Source organism: Microcebus murinus, chromosome 7 (genome assembly GCF_040939455.1).
Source record: "Microcebus murinus isolate Inina chromosome 7, M.murinus_Inina_mat1.0, whole genome shotgun sequence".
In the NCBI taxonomy this organism is placed as follows: Eukaryota; Metazoa; Chordata; class Mammalia; order Primates; family Cheirogaleidae; genus Microcebus; species Microcebus murinus.
The window spans coordinates 24,168,258-24,185,660 of NC_134110.1; the positions used below are offsets into that span (position 1 = coordinate 24,168,258).

Below are 17,403 nucleotides of genomic sequence, written 5' to 3' on the forward strand. Positions count from 1 at the left end.
AAGCTGCAGCAAATTATCCAGAAGATCTAAGACCATTAATGAAGGTCACAAAATAAGATTTTCAATGTAGACAAAACAGACTTCTACTGGGAAAAGATGCCATTTAGGACTTTCATAGCTAGAGAGAAGTCAATGCCTGGCTTCAAAACTACAAAGGACAGGCTGACTCTGTTTTTAGGGGCCAGTGCAGCTGGTAACTTGAAATTGAAGCCAAAGCTCATTTACCGTTCCAAAAATCCTAGAGCTCTTAAGGATGATGCTAAATCTACTCTGCCTATGCTCTATAAATAGAACAACAAAGCCTAAATGACAGCACATCTGTTTACAGCATGGTTTACTGAATATTTCAATCCCACTGTTGAGACCTATTACTCAGAAAAAAAAGATTCCTTTTGAAATAGTACTGTTCATTGACAATGTGCTCTTGGTCACCATCACCCAAGAGCACTGATGGAAATGTACAAGGAGATTAATGTTGTTTTCATGTCTGCTAACACAACATCCATTCTGCAGCCCATGGATCATGAGGTCATTTTGATTTTCAAGTCTTATTGTTTATATTTCATAATGCTTTATAAGCTGCCATAAATAGTGATTCCTCTGACAGATCTGGGAAAATTAAATTGAAAACCTTCTGTAAAGGATTCATCATTCTAGATGACACAGAGAGCATTCATGATTCATGGGAGGATCTCAAAATATCAACATTAAAGAGTTTGGAAGAAGTTGATTCCAATGGGCGACTTTGAAGGATTCAAGACTTCAGTGGAGACTACAGTATAATGTAAACATAACTTTTATATGCACCAGGAAGCCAAAAAATTTGTATGACTCACTTTATTGCAATACTTGCTTTGTTATGATATTTGCTTTACTGTGGTAGTCTGGAACTGAGCCCACAATATCTCTGAGGTACATCTGTAGTAGGCCCCAGGTAACCCAAAGCTTCTGTCTGACTTGTCTACAAATGAGAGGTTCCCACAACTCCCTCCTCAGGTTCCTCAAGTTCTAATATAATTTGCTATAATGGCTAACTCAGGGGAACACTCTGCTTACTATTATCAATTTATTATAAAGGATACAAATAAATAGCCAGATGAAGGGCTATACAGACAAGGTTTGGAGGGGTCCCAAGCACAGGCACTTCTCTGTGGAGTTGGGGTGTGCCACCATTCCAGCATGTGCAAGCGATCACCAATCTGGAGGTTCCCAGAACCCATCACTTAGGGTTTTTATGAAAGCTTCATTATGTGGGCATGATTGATTTAATAATTAGTTGTTGGTGACTGGCTCAACTTCCAGCCCCTCCCTCATCCCCTGAGGTCTGGGGCAGGGCCAGACCTCCCAACCCTCTAACCATGCCTTGGTCTTTCAGGTGACCACCACCACCCCACTGTGAAGCCATCTAGGGACTCCAGCCACCAATCATCACTTTGGGCATTCCAAGTGTTTTAGAATCCTTTGTGTTAGGCACGGGATTACAATCGAATATAACAAAAGATGCTCCTATCACCCCAACACTCAGGAAATTATGAACATTTCAGGAGCCCTCTGTCACAAACCAGGGACTGAGACCAAGCGTATATTATCACAGCATATATTATCTAAAACCAACAAGAGACAAACATTCAAGAAACTCCTACGTTCTATCAGAAAAATATCAAACATCTAATAGAACAGCAGGGAAATCACTAGTGAGGAACCCAAATGGCTAATGCTATGAATACTCAAAGTCATGTTTAGAAAAACATAAAACAGTGAAATATTACCTTACACTCATCAAACTGGCAAATATTAGAGAGCAAGAATATACACTCTAAGACAGGATTTTGTTTCACTTTTTCATCTGGTTTTGTTTTCTGATATATCCCAAGTGCCTAGAACAACGTGCGCCAGGTAACGGCATTCTGTGATCTGTTCAATAACTAAATAATGCCATATAAGGCAGAAACATGGGGCTAAAGGCACATATCTTCAGGCACTGCTACAAGGGAGCAAATTGTGAAATGCAAATGAGTTACAGGGACGGCTCCCCAGTCCTCTCAGGGTTTACTTCCTCCCTCAGATCATGCCCAGGCCAAGGAGGCACCTGTGCAGGCAGTTCATGAATAAGAAGTGGAGGACAGAAACCACGCAGCAGTCCAATGAACGATGGGTACAATGGAAAAATACAGTGCTGGGCCAGGCACAGTGGCTCATGCTTGTAATTCCAGCACTATAGGAGGCCCAAGCAGGAGGATCACTCAAGGCCTGAGTTTAAGACCAGCCTGAGCAACACAGCAAGACCCTGTGTGGAAATCTGCCTTGTGTTTGCCTTTTCTTTTCTCTGTCCTCTTGCTCCAGGTCCCATAAAATCCATTATGGTGGGAGGCAATAGAGGCCAGGGAATCTTCAGGGGCTAAAACTCAGAAGGGAACTGTCTTCTCCAGTTGGTGAGCTCAGTCCTTTGTTGCTGGTTTTCTCTTTCTCTGTGCTCCCACCACTCAGGCCCAGATTTGGCAAACTGATGAAAAAGGTGGTTTTTGGCCAGAGGACCAAAACCAGAAGGCCCAAGGACAGAGAAGACCAAAACCAGGGAGACAGCTGAGAAGGAAGAACTCCAGAAAAGACCCAGTAAAGTTGTTTATCAGCTACTGGGTTTCCCTCAGTCTGGACATGCTTAGATGAGATCCTAACCAGCATACCAAAGAAGCTGAGGGCTGAGATAGCAGATGGCCCTCTGCCCAGCCTCTGCCCAGGCCCACACTTAGTGCATACTGGAGGAGAGCCAACTCACACTCTGGGAACAAGAAGACAGAGCTGGTATTAGGACCAGAGCCCACAGATGTAGGGCTATGGCCTGTGACCTAAATATAACCAGGTCGATTGCTGCTATAGGAGTCAAACAAGGTCCAGTGTCAGAATATAATAATTAAAATAACCAGGAAACAATACAACAATATAGGAAGAACCAGACAACCTCAACTTGCATGGAAAAAGACAATCAACAGATAGGGTAAAATGACAGATGTTGAAATTTTTTGACAAAGATTTTAAGCTACCTATTATAAAATTATTCGGTCAAATGTAAACATTCTTGAAATGAATGGGAAAATAGAAAGTCACAGCAAAGATACAAAAGATATATAAAGAACCAAATGGCACTCTGGGAGGCCAAGGCCATGGATCGCTCAAGGTCAGGAGTTTGAAACCAGCCTGAGCAAGTGCGAGACCCCGTCTCTACTAAAAATAGAAAGAAATTAATTGGCCAGCTAAAAATATATAGAAAAAATTAGCCAAGCATGGTGGTGCATGCCTGTAGTCCCAGCTACTTGGGAGGCTGAGGCAGAAAGATTGCTTGAGCCCAGAAGTTTGAGGTTGCTGTGAGCTAAGCTGACACCACGGCACTTTCTCTAGCCTGGGCAACAAAGTGAGACTCTGTCTCAAAAAATAAAGTAAAATAAAATCAAGAACCAAATGGAAAAATCTTTAAAAAATGACTGGCTATACTCAATAACAGAATGGAGACGACAGAGAAAGGAGCCAGTGAGCTTGAAGAACCGAACAAGAGAGAGAAAAGAGACTGAACATGAAAACAGTCTCAGGGTACTGGGAAAAAGTAACAAAAGAAAAGAGAAAAGTTATGATGCTGAAAAAAATTATTTGAAGAACTACTGGCTGAAAATTTCCTAAGTTTGGCAAAAGATATAAACCTGAAAAATCTGGGCAAATCTGAAACAAGATAAAGAACCCAGAGAAAGCCATGCCCAGATATATCATAATCAAACTGCTAAAAACTAAAGACAAAATAATCTTTAAAAGTACCAGAGAAAGAATATGGTGTGTGGCCTGATATTAAGGTTTAACATTGTTATGCAGCCTGGTAAAATCAAGAGGGTTACAGCTGGGCACAGTGGCTCACACCTGTAATCCTAGCACTTGGGAGGCCAAGGCGGGAAGATCACTTGAGGTCAGGAGTTAGAGACCAGCCTGAGCAAGAGCAAGACCCCATATCTACTAAAAATAGAAAAAATTAACAACAAGTAAGATGTGCAACATTTGAGGGATGGACACGCTTGATGTTCTTACTCAAGGGGGGAGGGAGGCATGGGCAATATATGTAACCTTAACACTTGTACCCCCATAATACGCTAAAATAAAAAATAATAAAATAAAATAAAATAAAATAATAGAAAAAATTAGCTGGCTGTGGTGATGAGTCCCAGCTACTTGGGAGGCTGAGGCAGGAGGATCGCTTGAGCCCAGGCATTTGAGGTTGCTGTGAGCTAGGCCGAAGTCATGGCACTCGAGCCCAGGCAACAGAGAGGGCCTCAAACGGCCTAGCCACAAGTTCTCCTACCCTCTCTGTTCACATGTATAAGGTTCTGAAGCCAAACAACTGTCTTCATCACAGGCACCAGGCATAGTCCTGCTCATCCCTGAGTAGTAGGCTTCAGGTCTCCGCCAGGCCACAGAGTTATCCAAATGAGCCAATCACATCTTCCCATAGGAGCCAGGGTCACCTCACCTTCCTGTTAGTACACAGTTTGCCTTTATGGCCCCTGGTGGTACATTTTGCTCCCAAGTCCAGCCCCTATATGGCTCTGTGGCATGTGGTGCCCTCGAACCCCTAGGATTTGAGTATATATGACTAATAAGCTGTTATCTCATCTGTCCAGCACCAGGTGTCATGTGTTCAGCCAACCCCATGACCCTAGCACAGGAATCCCCTAGGGTTATACACATAACAGAGCTTTAACTAACTTCTCCTTGGCTATTTAACTAGTTCCATGATACAGCTTTCTCTATGCAAAAGATTTAAACAGAAACGTCACCACAGAGGATACAAGGGTGGCAAACAGGAATGTGAAAGATACTGAACATCATTAGCCATTAAGGAAATGCAAATTAAAACCACAATTTTAAAAAAAAAATGGAACCAGAGAAGACCCCGTATAGCAAAATCAATCTTAGGCGATAAACAAAATAGGAGGTATCAATTTACCAGATTTCAAACTATACTACAAGGCTATAGTAATTCAAACAGCTTTGCACTGGCACAAGAACAGGGACATTGACCACTGGAACAGAACAGAGAACCCAGATATAAAATCATCCTCATATAGCCAACTAATCTTCGACAAAGCAGACAAAAACATACACCAGGGAAAAGAATCCTTATTCAATAAATGGTGCTGGGAAAACTGGATAGCCACATGTAGAAGACTGAAACAGGACCCACATCTTTCACCTCTCACAAAAATCAACTCACGCTGGGTAACAGACTTGAACATTAGGTGTGAAACTATTAGAATTCTAGAGGAAAATGTTGGAAATACTCTTCTAGACATTGGCCTAGGCAAAGAATTTATGAAGAAGACCCCCAAAGGCAATCACAGCAGCAACAAAAATAAATAAATGGGACCTGATCAAATTAAAAACCTTCTGCACAGCCAAAGAAACTGTCAAGAGAGCAAACAGACAACCCACAGAATGGAAGAAAATTTTCACAAGCTACACCACCATAAAGGCCTGATAACTAGAATCTATTTAGAACTCAGGAAAATCAGCAAGGAAAAAAATCAAACAACCCTACAAAAAAATGGGCAAAGGACATGAACAGAAACTTCTCAAAAGATTACAGAATAATGGCCAACAAACATATGAAAAAAAGCTCAACATCTCTAATCATCAGGGAAATGCAAATCAAAACCACAATGAGATATCACTTAACTCCAGTGAGAATGGCCTTTATCAAAAAGTCCCCAAACAATACATGTTGGCATGGGATGAGGAGCGATAGGAACACTCCTACACTGCTGATGGGACTGCAAACTAGTTCAACCTCTGTGGGAAGCAATATGGAGATACCTCAAAGCGATACAAGTAGATCTACCATTTGATCCAGCACTTCCACTACTGGGCATCTACCCAAAAGATCAAAAGTCACTTTATGAAAAAAACACCTGTACTTAAATGTTTATAGCAGCACAATTCATAACTGCAAAGTTGCAGAAACAACCCAAGTGCCCATCAATTCATGAGTGGATTAATAAAATGTGGTATATGTATACCATGGAGTACTACTCAGCTTTAAGAAACAATGGTGATATATAGCACCTCATATTTTCCTGGATAGAGCTGGAACCCATTCTACTAAGTGAAGTATCTCAAGAAGGAAAAACAAGCACCACATGTATTCACAAGCAAATTGGTATTAATGGATCAACACCTAAGTGGATATATAGGAAAAACATTTATCAGGTGTCAGGCAGGTGGGAGGGGGGAGGAGGGGATGTGTATATACAAACACAATGAGTGAGATGTGCAACGTTTAGGGGATGGTCACACTTGAAGCTCTGACTCAAGGGGGGAGGGGGGCATGGGCAATATACGTAACCTTAACATTTGTACCCCATAATATGCTAAAATTTAAAAAAAAATTTAAAAAAAATACTGATAATACCGAATGCTGACAAAGATGTAGAACAGAAACTGTCATACATTACTGGTGGGAATGAAAAATAATAAAGCCACTTTGGAAAACAGTTTGGCAATTTCCTATAAAGTGAAACATACACTTATCATGTGACCCAGCAATCTCACTACTAGGTATTTATCCTAGGAAAATGGAAACTATATCCATGTAAAATCTGTATAGGAATGTTCATAGCAGGATTATTGTAACTGCCAAAAAACAGAAACAACCAATGGACTTCAACAGGTAAATGGATAAACACTCTGTAGTACACTCAAATGATGGAATACTATTCAGCAATAAAAAGAACTACTTGGCCGGGCGCTGTGGCTCACGCCTGTAATCCTAGCTCTCTGGGAGGCCGAGGCGGGCGGATCGCTCGAGGTCGGGAGTTCGAAACCAGCCTGAGCAAGAGCGAGACCCCGTCTCTACTATAAATAGAAAGAAACTAATTGGCCAACTAATATATATAGAAAAAATTAGCCGGGCATGGTGGCTCATGCCTGTAGTCCCAGCTACTTGGGAGGCTGAGGCAGGAGGATTGCTTGAGCCCAGGAGTTTGAGGTTGCTGTGAGCTAGGCTGACGCCACGGCACTCACTCTAGCCTAGGCAACAAAGCAAGACTCTGTCTCAAAAAAAAAAAAAAAAAAAAAAAAAAAAGAACTACTAATAACACAAAACAACATGGATAAATCTCAAAGATATAATTCGTGAGTAAATGAAGCCAGATTCAAAATGTTACATAATGTATGATTCCACTTATACAGCATTCTCAAAAAGAAAAACCTAAACTGAGAGAGAATAGACCAGTGTTTGGCAGGGGCTAGAGTCAGAGAATGTGTGATTCAAAGGAGCAACACAAGCGAGTTTTCTGAGTTGATGAAACTGTTTCCAATCCCGATTATGGTGGAGGTTAGGTGAACCTATACATGTGGTAAAATTTATTAAACTGGTCACCAGAAAGGAACAAAGTTTACTATATGATAATTTTTAAGTAAAAACATTTTTAAAGATTCTCATTAAAATTACAGTAGAGTTTCAATGAAAATCAACAAATACATATTTATTATAACATCCAGCACAATCAAAGTACTTTTATACAAAAGTAAAAAGAGGCCGGGTGCGGTGGCTCACGCCTGTAATCCTAGCACTCTGGGAGGCCGAGGCGGGCGGATTGCTCAAGGTCAGGAGTTCAAAACCAGCCTGAGCGAGACCCCGTCTCTACCATAAAAATAGAAAGAAATTAATTGGCCAACTAATATATATAATATAAAAATCAGCCGGGCATGGTGGCTCGTGCCTGCAGTCCCAGCTACTCGGGAGGCTGAGGCAGAAGGATTGCTTGAGCCCAGGAGTTTGAGGTTGCTGTGAGCTAGGCTGATGCGATGGCACTCACTCTAGCCTAGGCAAGAAAGCGAGACTCTGTCTCAAAAAACAACAACAACAAAAAAAAAGTAAAAAGGTAACGTCTATGGCTTTAAAGACACTTTAGAAAAAACCTGTCGCTGACATCTAACTAATCAATACAAATCAGCCTCTGGAAAGAGAAGGATGCAGGTCCAGGAAGGACAGCTGGAAGACAGTCTAGAAGAATTGTGTCACAGCAGGGATGGGGGTCCCACGGGCTGGAGTGGGACATGGCCTGCATCCAGGAATGTACTGGGAAATGCATCCTAAGTGAAGCAAGGGCAGGGTCCTGTTCTGCAGCAGAAGAACATTTATCCTGATCTGAGAAACTAAGCACAAGCTTAAATAAGTCCCATTTAGCCTCTAATTTCAATTTAATAACATGGGAAGTTCTAGAACAAAGTAGAATTCAGAAGTTTGATAAATGAAATACATTTAATTCATAATCATACACAAAAAAGCAGGGAATTAGCAGGAAAAAAAAAAGCAAACAGCTAATGGAAAGTAAAAATAAGCTAACATGTATTAGGCAAAGCCTCTGGCCTACAACTGTACATTATCCTATCCCATCTTTAGAAACGGCTTTGCAAGGAGGCAGGCCTTTGTCATCTCCAGCTTACTAAGGTAGAAACAGCAGCTCACAGAGTAGGTCCTAGCCAGGAACACAGACTCAGGTGACAAAACAAGTGTTGGCTTGAAATGTCAGACTCTGCCCTACACGTAGCCCAGGGGCCAAATCCAGCCCGCAGACTGTTTGTGTATGGTCCAAAAGCAAAGAAAGGATTTTACATTTTTAAATGACTGAAAAATAATCAGAAGAAAAATAATATTTCATGACTTGTAAACATTGTGAACTTCACCTTTTGGTGTCCATAAATAAAGTTTTATTGGTATACAGCCACGCCCTTGGTTTAATATTGTCTGAAGCTACTTTGGCATTACAACTATAACAGGCTTCATGGTTATAAGTGAGACCATATAGTCCACAAAGCCTAAAATATTTACTATGCAGCCTTTTACAGAAAGTTTGCATGCTAAAAATTTTATAAATAAAAGAAGAAAGCAAAAACAATTTTTTTTATACAAGCCATCACCCAGGCCAGAGTACAATGATGTCATTATAGCTCACTGCAGCCTCAAACTCCTAGGCTCAAGTGATCCTCCTGCCTCAGCCTCCCTCCTGAGTAGTTGGGACTACAGGTACACGCCACCATGCTTGTTAATTTTTTCTATTTTTTTATAGAGACAGGGTCTCCTATGTTGCCCAAACTGGTCCTGAACTCCTGGCCTCAAGCAATCCTCCTACCTCGGCTTCCCAAAGTGTTAGAACTACAGGCATAAGCCACAGCACCCAACCCAAAATTCTTAATTTTAAACTCAATACACTGGAACACTGGTCATATAATCTCCTCTTCAGGATGGAAAGCTTCTTCAATAGTCTCTAGGAAGCAGACAAGGAGCATCGCTAAGTACACCTCAAGTTTTATTCTCAGGAGCATAAATTAGAACACCTTACAACAAAATGCAGGATGAAGTCACTGGAGGCCATGAAAACAACCAAGAATAATTAGCACCACCAGCTGAAAGACAGCATGCACATTAGCTTCCGTGTTTGCCTGCTCTCCTTTTCACCACTGCAGGGTTCCAAGTTAACAGACAAAAAACAACACAAACCGCCCAAGCACACTGCAAATTATGGCACACCTGGGAGAAGGGAAGGCCAGGGCAGGCAGCAATATCCTGAAGGGCTGCTGGGGGCAGAAGCAGGGGAGCAGATTCTGGATATTAATAAGAAATCTTAACTTGAAAAAGTAAAAGACTATAATCCATCCCAATCTGGGGCTGGTCTTTTGTGGTACATGACCCCAAAGGGGGACACAAACACTTACTACCTGGGAGGGAGTTTTCTTGTCATATCAGAGGAGATTCTAAATGTGATTGTAAATGAAAATAAGGATAGTTTATCCCAGGGGAAAGTGCAAATTATCAGAAGCCACTATTTCTCAGAAACAAACTATGAAGAAATCCACCTTGCCGGGCGCGGTGGCTCACGCCTATAATCCTAGCACTCTGGGAGGCCGAGGCGGGCGGATTGCTCAAGGTCAGGAGTTCAAAACCAGCCTTAGCGAGACCCCGTCTCTACCATAAAAATAGAAAGATCCATTTTCTGCAGGCAAATAAAAAAAAAAAATAGAAAGAAATTAATTGGCCAACTAATATATATAATATAAAAATCAGCCGGGCATGGTGGCTCGTGCCTGTAGTCCCAGCTACTCGGGAGGCTGAGGCAGGAGGACTGCTTGAGCCCAGGAGTTTGAGGTTGCTGTGAGCTAGGCTGACGCCATGGAACTCACTCTAGCCTAGGCAAGAAAGCGAGACTCTGTCTCAAAAAAAAAAAAAGAAATCCACCTTGACAACAGTAAGAACTCAATGTGAAAGAAAGCAATCAAACAAACTAAAAGAAAACTTCAAAGAAATGAAAACTGTGGCTTTCAAGAACATCTACTCTAAACTGTATTTTCCTCACAGTTAGCTACAATACAACTGACATCAAAATATATATATCTTAAAAATTGAATTTGACATATATAAATCTGTAAATATTTTCTGGTAATAAAAAGCACACATGCCACAATAAAAATAAAAACTTTTACTTAATGCCCAAAAATGTTCCCCCAAATCCTATTCAGTTGGGATCTACATAAAGAACAATTTTTCATGCTTTGCTTTGTTAATCACATGATTTTTGAAAGAACAAAAGACAAAAAAAGTCATCAAATGTAATAAATAAAAAATATACTTTGGGTTTTTCCATGTAATTAGCTTTTCTTAGAGCATCTTTTAGAGCTATTGTTTCATGGAGAAAACACTTTGGGAAATATTGTTTTAATTTATTATACTAGACGGCTAAAAGAAAGTATAAAACTTTTTAAAATATATAGAATAAACTACTGATACATGCAAAAAAAAAGGAAAATCAAAACCATTATGCAGAGTGAAAGAAGCCAGACATAAAAGAGCACACATGACTGCATGATTCCATTCACATGAAGTTCTAGAACAATCAAAACTAATCAGTGGTGGAGAAAGATCAGACCAGTGATTGTCTCTGGACAGTAAGGGCAGCCACGGGCCCAGAAAGGCCACAAGAGAATAATATTAAAGGTTTAGGTTGGACAGCTTCCCTTTCTCAACACTTACGGGATGGTAAACTTAAAATATATGCATTGCAGCCGGGCGCAGTGGCTCATGCCTGTAATCCCAGCACTCTGGGAGGTCGAGGTGGAAGGATTGCTCAAGGTCAGGAGTTCGAAACCAGCCTGAGTGAGACCCTATCTCTACTAAAAATAGAAAGAAATTAATTGGCCAACTAAAAATATATATACAAAAAATTAGCCGGGCATGGTGGTACATGCCTGTAGTCCCAGCTACTCAGGAGGCTGAGGCAGTAGGATCACTTGAGCCCAGGAGATTGAGGTTGCTGTGAGCTAGGCTGATGACACGGCACTCACTCTACCCTGGGCAACAAAGTGAGACTCTGTCTCAAAAAAATATATATGCATTGCTTCATACATAATTTTACATGAAAGACAAAAAACTAAACCAAAATTAATGATATGCATGAAACACCAAAGAGAGCCAGGTGAGACACATGCATGGATGGACAGATGGAAGGACATGGAACCAGGAGTCTGGGATAAATGAGGGAGGCCAAAGACTGGCAACAGGACCGGGGTGGGTGTACAGGGGTTCACTATCTACCAATTCAGTTATTTAACAAAATAACTGTGTGTGTGTGGAAATTTCCAAATAAATATCAAAAAAACAGGAATAATTGCTAGCTATTGTAACTGAAAAGATACACTAATACTTTTTCCCACATATTTGTAAGTGGACACTATCTCAATTTCTTCCACAAAGAGAATCAGAAATACTTTCTAAAGTAGCTTTATCCATCTTGAGGACTTTTAAGTAGGGGGAGCAACAAACTTCAACAATGAGTCTCGACCCAGGCTCTGCAGAGCCAAGTCTAGGGTGGTATACAGGCATCTATTTCTTTTTAATTCAGTGGTAATTCTGATACATAACCAAAGTCAAGAACAACCAAATGATAGAGTCTTACTAAGTTTTCATAACCGCAGACCTAAGTAAGATTGCTCACTGGCATTTCCTTGTGGACCAAAGGCTTCTAAAAAGTGTTTTATACACTTCCAAAGGGAGAGTCATACAGGAAAAATTTCAGGAATAATTATTTTCACTCAATCTCTTAATAACCAATATTTATAGTTAGCCAAAGCAAGACCTATTCAAAACTTAAAGAAATAACACCCAGTTCCTATAAGCCACAAACTGAATGCTAGAAAAGAACACTACAAATACAGACAGGTGGTTTTACAACAAAACTGCCTTCAATTCACATAAAACAATGAAATCCAAGTAGTTTATAATATTAACTATCATTTTAGAAAACAATCATCAAAGTGAAAAATAAAACTTCAAAGAGTTATGTTCAAAAGCTCCTGTTCCTATAGCACATTAAAAATTTTCTATATATCAGACAACTGACTTGTTTGGAAAAAAAAAAAAAAAAAAATTTTCTATATAATACAATTTATAATGGTGTTTACAAAATGAAAAATACTAGTTAAAGGCCCTTACCTTTTCTAGGAGGGAGTTCTCCATTCTGAGTTAATTCTGTCCCAGTATATACAATTTCTCCATCTTTAACCATTTCATTCCACAGACCACAGAGCCCATCTCTTGTGAATGCAAGCTGCCAACGATAAACAAGAAACTTACAGAGTGCTCATACTCAAAGTTCAATTCTTAAAGAACGATACAGGGAAAAACATCTCATTTACCCTTATTTATTCAACCATTCAATAATAAATCAATGATTTCTTTATTCAATAATAAATTTAATGAAAATTATCCAATTGTAGTTAAGTGAAATAGGCACAATGCATAAGAGTATACATATGCTAACTTTTGTGTGAGATACAAGAAAAAGGGACACATACATGTGCGTGTGTGTAATCTGAAAAGATAAACCAAAAGCAATTAACAATGATTACCTGTGGGGAGATGGGGAGGGGACATGGTGAAGGCAGCAGGGACCAGTGAAGGCAAGATGGTGAGTATACTTTATAGAACTTTACTTTTAAAACATATAAATGCTTTCATCTTCAGAAATTAAAATTAATTCACAAAAAAGTAAAACCTACAAATGGTAACAAGCAAATTAACCCAAGTATATAAAACGAAATGTATTTTCCAACTACTCAGGAGACTGAGACAGGAGAATGACTTGAGCCCAGGAGTTTGAGCATGGCCTGGGCAACATAGCAAAATCCGTTTAAAAAAAAAATTTTTCTATTTCAAGAAACTTCGGAACTATACATCAATAGTGGAACACATTCTAAGGGAAACAATTCTTAAACTTTATTCATTGGTCTTATCGATAATCCTAATATTGATATTATTATTTTAAAACTATTTCATGTATGCTATATAATAAAGCAATGTTAATATTACTAGAAACTAAGGTTTAAAATGTAAAAGATAAAAATCAAAGAAATTTTTTAAAACAATTTGAATTAGAAATCTCACTATGAACTTTATTTTTGAATATATTTGCTTGCTCTGTCTCTGGACAGGACCTAGAATCAATGGCACTCTGACAGCAAGTAGCCAGATACTGGTCTCTAAGCAGCATTTCCCACTAAAGGAAACCAGGGCTCTAGGGAGAAAAAGGGCCAGGTAAGACAAGGTGAACCAAGAATATCTTGTTTCCTAAAAAAAAGTTGCTCAAAGACTGATGAGGACTCCTGGCCAAATTCAGAACAATTTTGAGTATCAAAATACATAGCTAAATGGACTACAAAACTAAATAAAAACATGAGTCTATAGTAATGTTTAATGAAAAAACAAAAACAGCCTTGCATTTGTGAGTCAGAAACGTTTTCCCAGAGCTAGCAGCAAGCGCCAATCAGGGAAAGGAGAGTTTCAAACACCCAGGTAAGGTAGCCCTTCTGAAAACTCCAAATGCAACAGAAGTCCTCTTCTGTGACACAAAACACATTTTAAATTAAAAGAGACATATCTGGCCGGGCGCGGTGGCTCACGCCTGTAATCCTAGCTCTCTGGGAGGCCGAGGCGGGCGATTGCTCAAGGTCAGGAGTTCAAAACCAGCCTGAGCAAGAGCGAGACCCCGACTCTACTATAAATAGAAAGAAATTAATTGGCCAACTGATATATATATGTAAAAAATTAGCCGGGCATGGTAGCACATGCCTGTAGTCCCAGCTACTTGGGAGGCTGAGGCAGGAGGATCGCTTGAGCCCAGGAGTTTGAGGTTGCTGTGAGCTAGGCTGACGCCATGGCACTCACTCTAGCCTGGACAACAAAGTGAGACTCTGTCTCAAAAAAAAAAAAAAAAAGAGACATATCTGTCTGACCACCTTTTAATAGAAAATCAGAGTCTTGTCTTTGTGCGTAAGTCTACTAGCTCATTTCTAGTCACCATTCCAGCAGGCACCACCCACTGACTATTTCCACCATGAGTATCTTTAAAATGAAACAAGAATTGAAGGACACTTTGTAAGCAATCTCAGAACAGAATTCTAGACCTTTAAGATTTTTTCTCCAGGCCGGGTGTGGTGGCTCACACATGTAATCCTAATACTCTGGGAGGCCAAGGAGGGAGAATTGTTTGAGGTCAGGAGTTTGAGACCAGCCTCAGCAAGAATGAGACCCCCATCTCTACTAAAAATAGAAAGAAATTAGCCAGGCAACTAAAAATAGAAAAAATTAGCTGGGCACATGCCTGTAGTCCCAGTTACTCAGGAGGCTGAGGCAGAAAGATTGCTTGAGCCCAGGAGTATGAGGTTGCTGTGAGGTAGGCTGATACCATAGCACTCTAGCCCAGACAAATGAGCAAGACTCTGTCTCAAACAAACAAACAAATAAAAAAGAAAAAGACTTTTTCTCCAATTGTACAGTTTTCTTCCATCTATCTACAAAAGTCAATTTTTAGCATCTCACTTTTATCCAAATTATCTGTAGTAAGCAAAACCCTAAGATGATGCCCCTCCACAAGATTCTGGCCCCCGGGTATACATACACATCTCCCTGAGTATGGAGAGGACCTATAGATAGAACAGGATATCACACCTGTGATGAGGTTTTATTCTATGACAAAGGTGAAAGGATTCTGCACATTTAATTAAGGTTCCAAGTCAGTTGCTTTCTAGCTAATCAAAAAGAAGATTAAGGTGAGTGTGGTGGCACCTGCCTATAGTCCCAGCTACTGGAGAGGCTGACGTGGGAGGACTGCTTAAGCTCAAGAATTCAAGTTCAGCCTGGGAAACATAGCGAGATAGTCTTTTAGGAAAAAAAAAAAAAAGAAAGAAAGATTATTCTGGGGGCCTACTGAATCAGGTGAAAGCCCTGTAAAGAGGGGCTGGGCCATTCTGAAGAGATGCTGTCCCATAGGTCTTGAAGAAACAAGCAATTGGTTTGTGAACTATCTACGGAGAGGGGCAACCTCTAAGAATACAGGGCTTTAGTCTCACAATGAACTGCAATGAACTCAATTCTGCCAACAGGACCAAGCTCCAGATGAGACAGTGGCTTGGCCAACACCTTGACTGCAGCCTTGTGATACAGAGGACTTAGCTAAGCCCCAGCCAGACTCCCAACTCACAGAAACTGTAAAAGTGTAAATGTGTGCTGTTTTTAAGTTGCTAAATTTGTGGTTAGTGTCTTGTTTCACAGCAATAGAAAATTAAGCATCCTACTTAAGTTTTTATAGAAGCAACAACTTTCCCTCAGCACTCCTATTTCATCTGTCACATCACCACCAAGACAACTCCCATAAACACACTTGGACCAAAACATAAGACTCTTGGCAAAAGTACCAGCTAGTAGGAGGAGAGGTAAACTCCTTCTTAAAAAGTGAGCTGTGAGCATTTGGGGCCCTGAGGTTTAACACGGGAGTGGAAAGGCTTGGTTCACCTGCTTTTTGGCTAAGAGGAGGGCAGCTAAGACCTACCACAGAGGTGCAGTCCAGTCCCCTACAGTGCACACAAGGCCGACATCAGCCCCAGGTGTGCCGAGCTCCAGCAGTTACATACCATCTTTAGGCACTGGAGGGAATAGGTCATTTGACATGCACCTTTAAGTAATAATTCAGTATCAATGCAAAGGATGGAGACAAAGGACAGAAGTAGAAACAGAAAAAAATGAATTAGGACAACATTATCAAGAGTCCAGAAACAAGGGATGAGAGTAAGCCAAGACAGAGAAAGTGGCTTATTTAAGACTATTTCAGATCAAATGGGTTGGATCAAATGTGAAAGGGAACAAAAGGAAGCAGGGAACAGAAGAGGAATGAGAATTAGGTCAATTTTAACTACAGGTGTGCACTAACTGCTGAACATAAACGTGAAGCGCATCCCCATCCCACCCACCCACAGTAAATATAAACCCAGACCTTAGCAGAGTGTTCAGGGCTAGAGACTCAAATCTGGGCATAGTCTGCAAATGGACTGGAGGTGATGGACTGGAGGTGATGGCCCGGAGATGATGCCAACACCCAAGGAGAGAGGGAAGACCACTGTCCTCAGCCCCAACTACACTCTGAGATTACCCCAGACTGGCTGGGCTCTGCAAATCAGTGCTCTAGGGTACAGCCTAGGTTGAGAAACACTGGTGTTTAGAGGAGCCATTAAAAAAACTAAGCCAGGGAGTAAGTGCCTTTTACATGGAAACAAGAACAATTACTATAGCCTATTCTTCCATCACCTGGGTAGTGTTGAGAGGTAAGAGGATGTGAGCAGAAGTGTGTGGGTGACCAGGAATTCCTTTTTGGAAAGTGGAGACTGGACTTCTGGAGGGACACATACTATAGACACTTCCTAGGAACTGATGTCCCAAAGATGGAAACAAGGTGTGGATTCAAGTAAGCACCATTCAGAGGACAACAGCTCGGGCATCTTAAAGGATTCAGAGGACCCAGGAACATTGCTAAGGCAATAAAGCAAGCATCACTGGAGAAGGGCTTGCATGAGCCAGACCAAGGCAAGCAGAAATGAAACCTGGGAGGAGAGCACTCCAGGGGTACACGGAGGGAAGTATAGGATTGAGGTGGAAGCATCCTGGGAACAACTGGAAAACAACCACAAATCTGATGAAAACACGGACTGCGAAGGAAATAAAATCACTTCAATTTGTAAACTGAAGAGTATTTGGACAACTGTCTCGAATTAGCTTGTCTTCATTAGTAGCTGACTTACATAAAAGTTCCCAGTGGACAATAATAATAGGTTTTTCAATTTTCTTTGACTTTTTGGTATAGATCCCAGATGCTGCTAATTTAGTTGGGTAGGACCCTTTTCCAACTTGCTCTCACATTACTCACACCTCTGAAGTGACACAGCAAGTAAAGGTACTTTCATCATCAAAAGAACCCAGTAAAAGGGGAAGTACTGGGCCAATCTATGTAAGTCAGTAAACTGGAAATAAGAGCTTCAGTTACT

The 17,403-nt window shown here is 40.6% G+C and overlaps 1 protein-coding gene across 2 annotated transcripts in view; it reads right to left on the bottom strand.

Annotated features, from left to right (window-relative positions):
• HERC2 (HECT and RLD domain containing E3 ubiquitin protein ligase 2) overlaps positions 1-17,403 on the bottom strand; it is a 188,814-nt gene that overhangs the window by 159,387 nt on the left and 12,024 nt on the right. For both annotated transcript variants that reach the window (XM_076004890.1, XM_076004889.1), the window contains exon 3: positions 12,524-12,638. In XM_076004890.1, the coding sequence (XP_075861005.1) occupies positions 12,524-12,638 (115 nt within the window). The remainder of the gene's footprint in view (positions 1-12,523; positions 12,639-17,403) is intronic.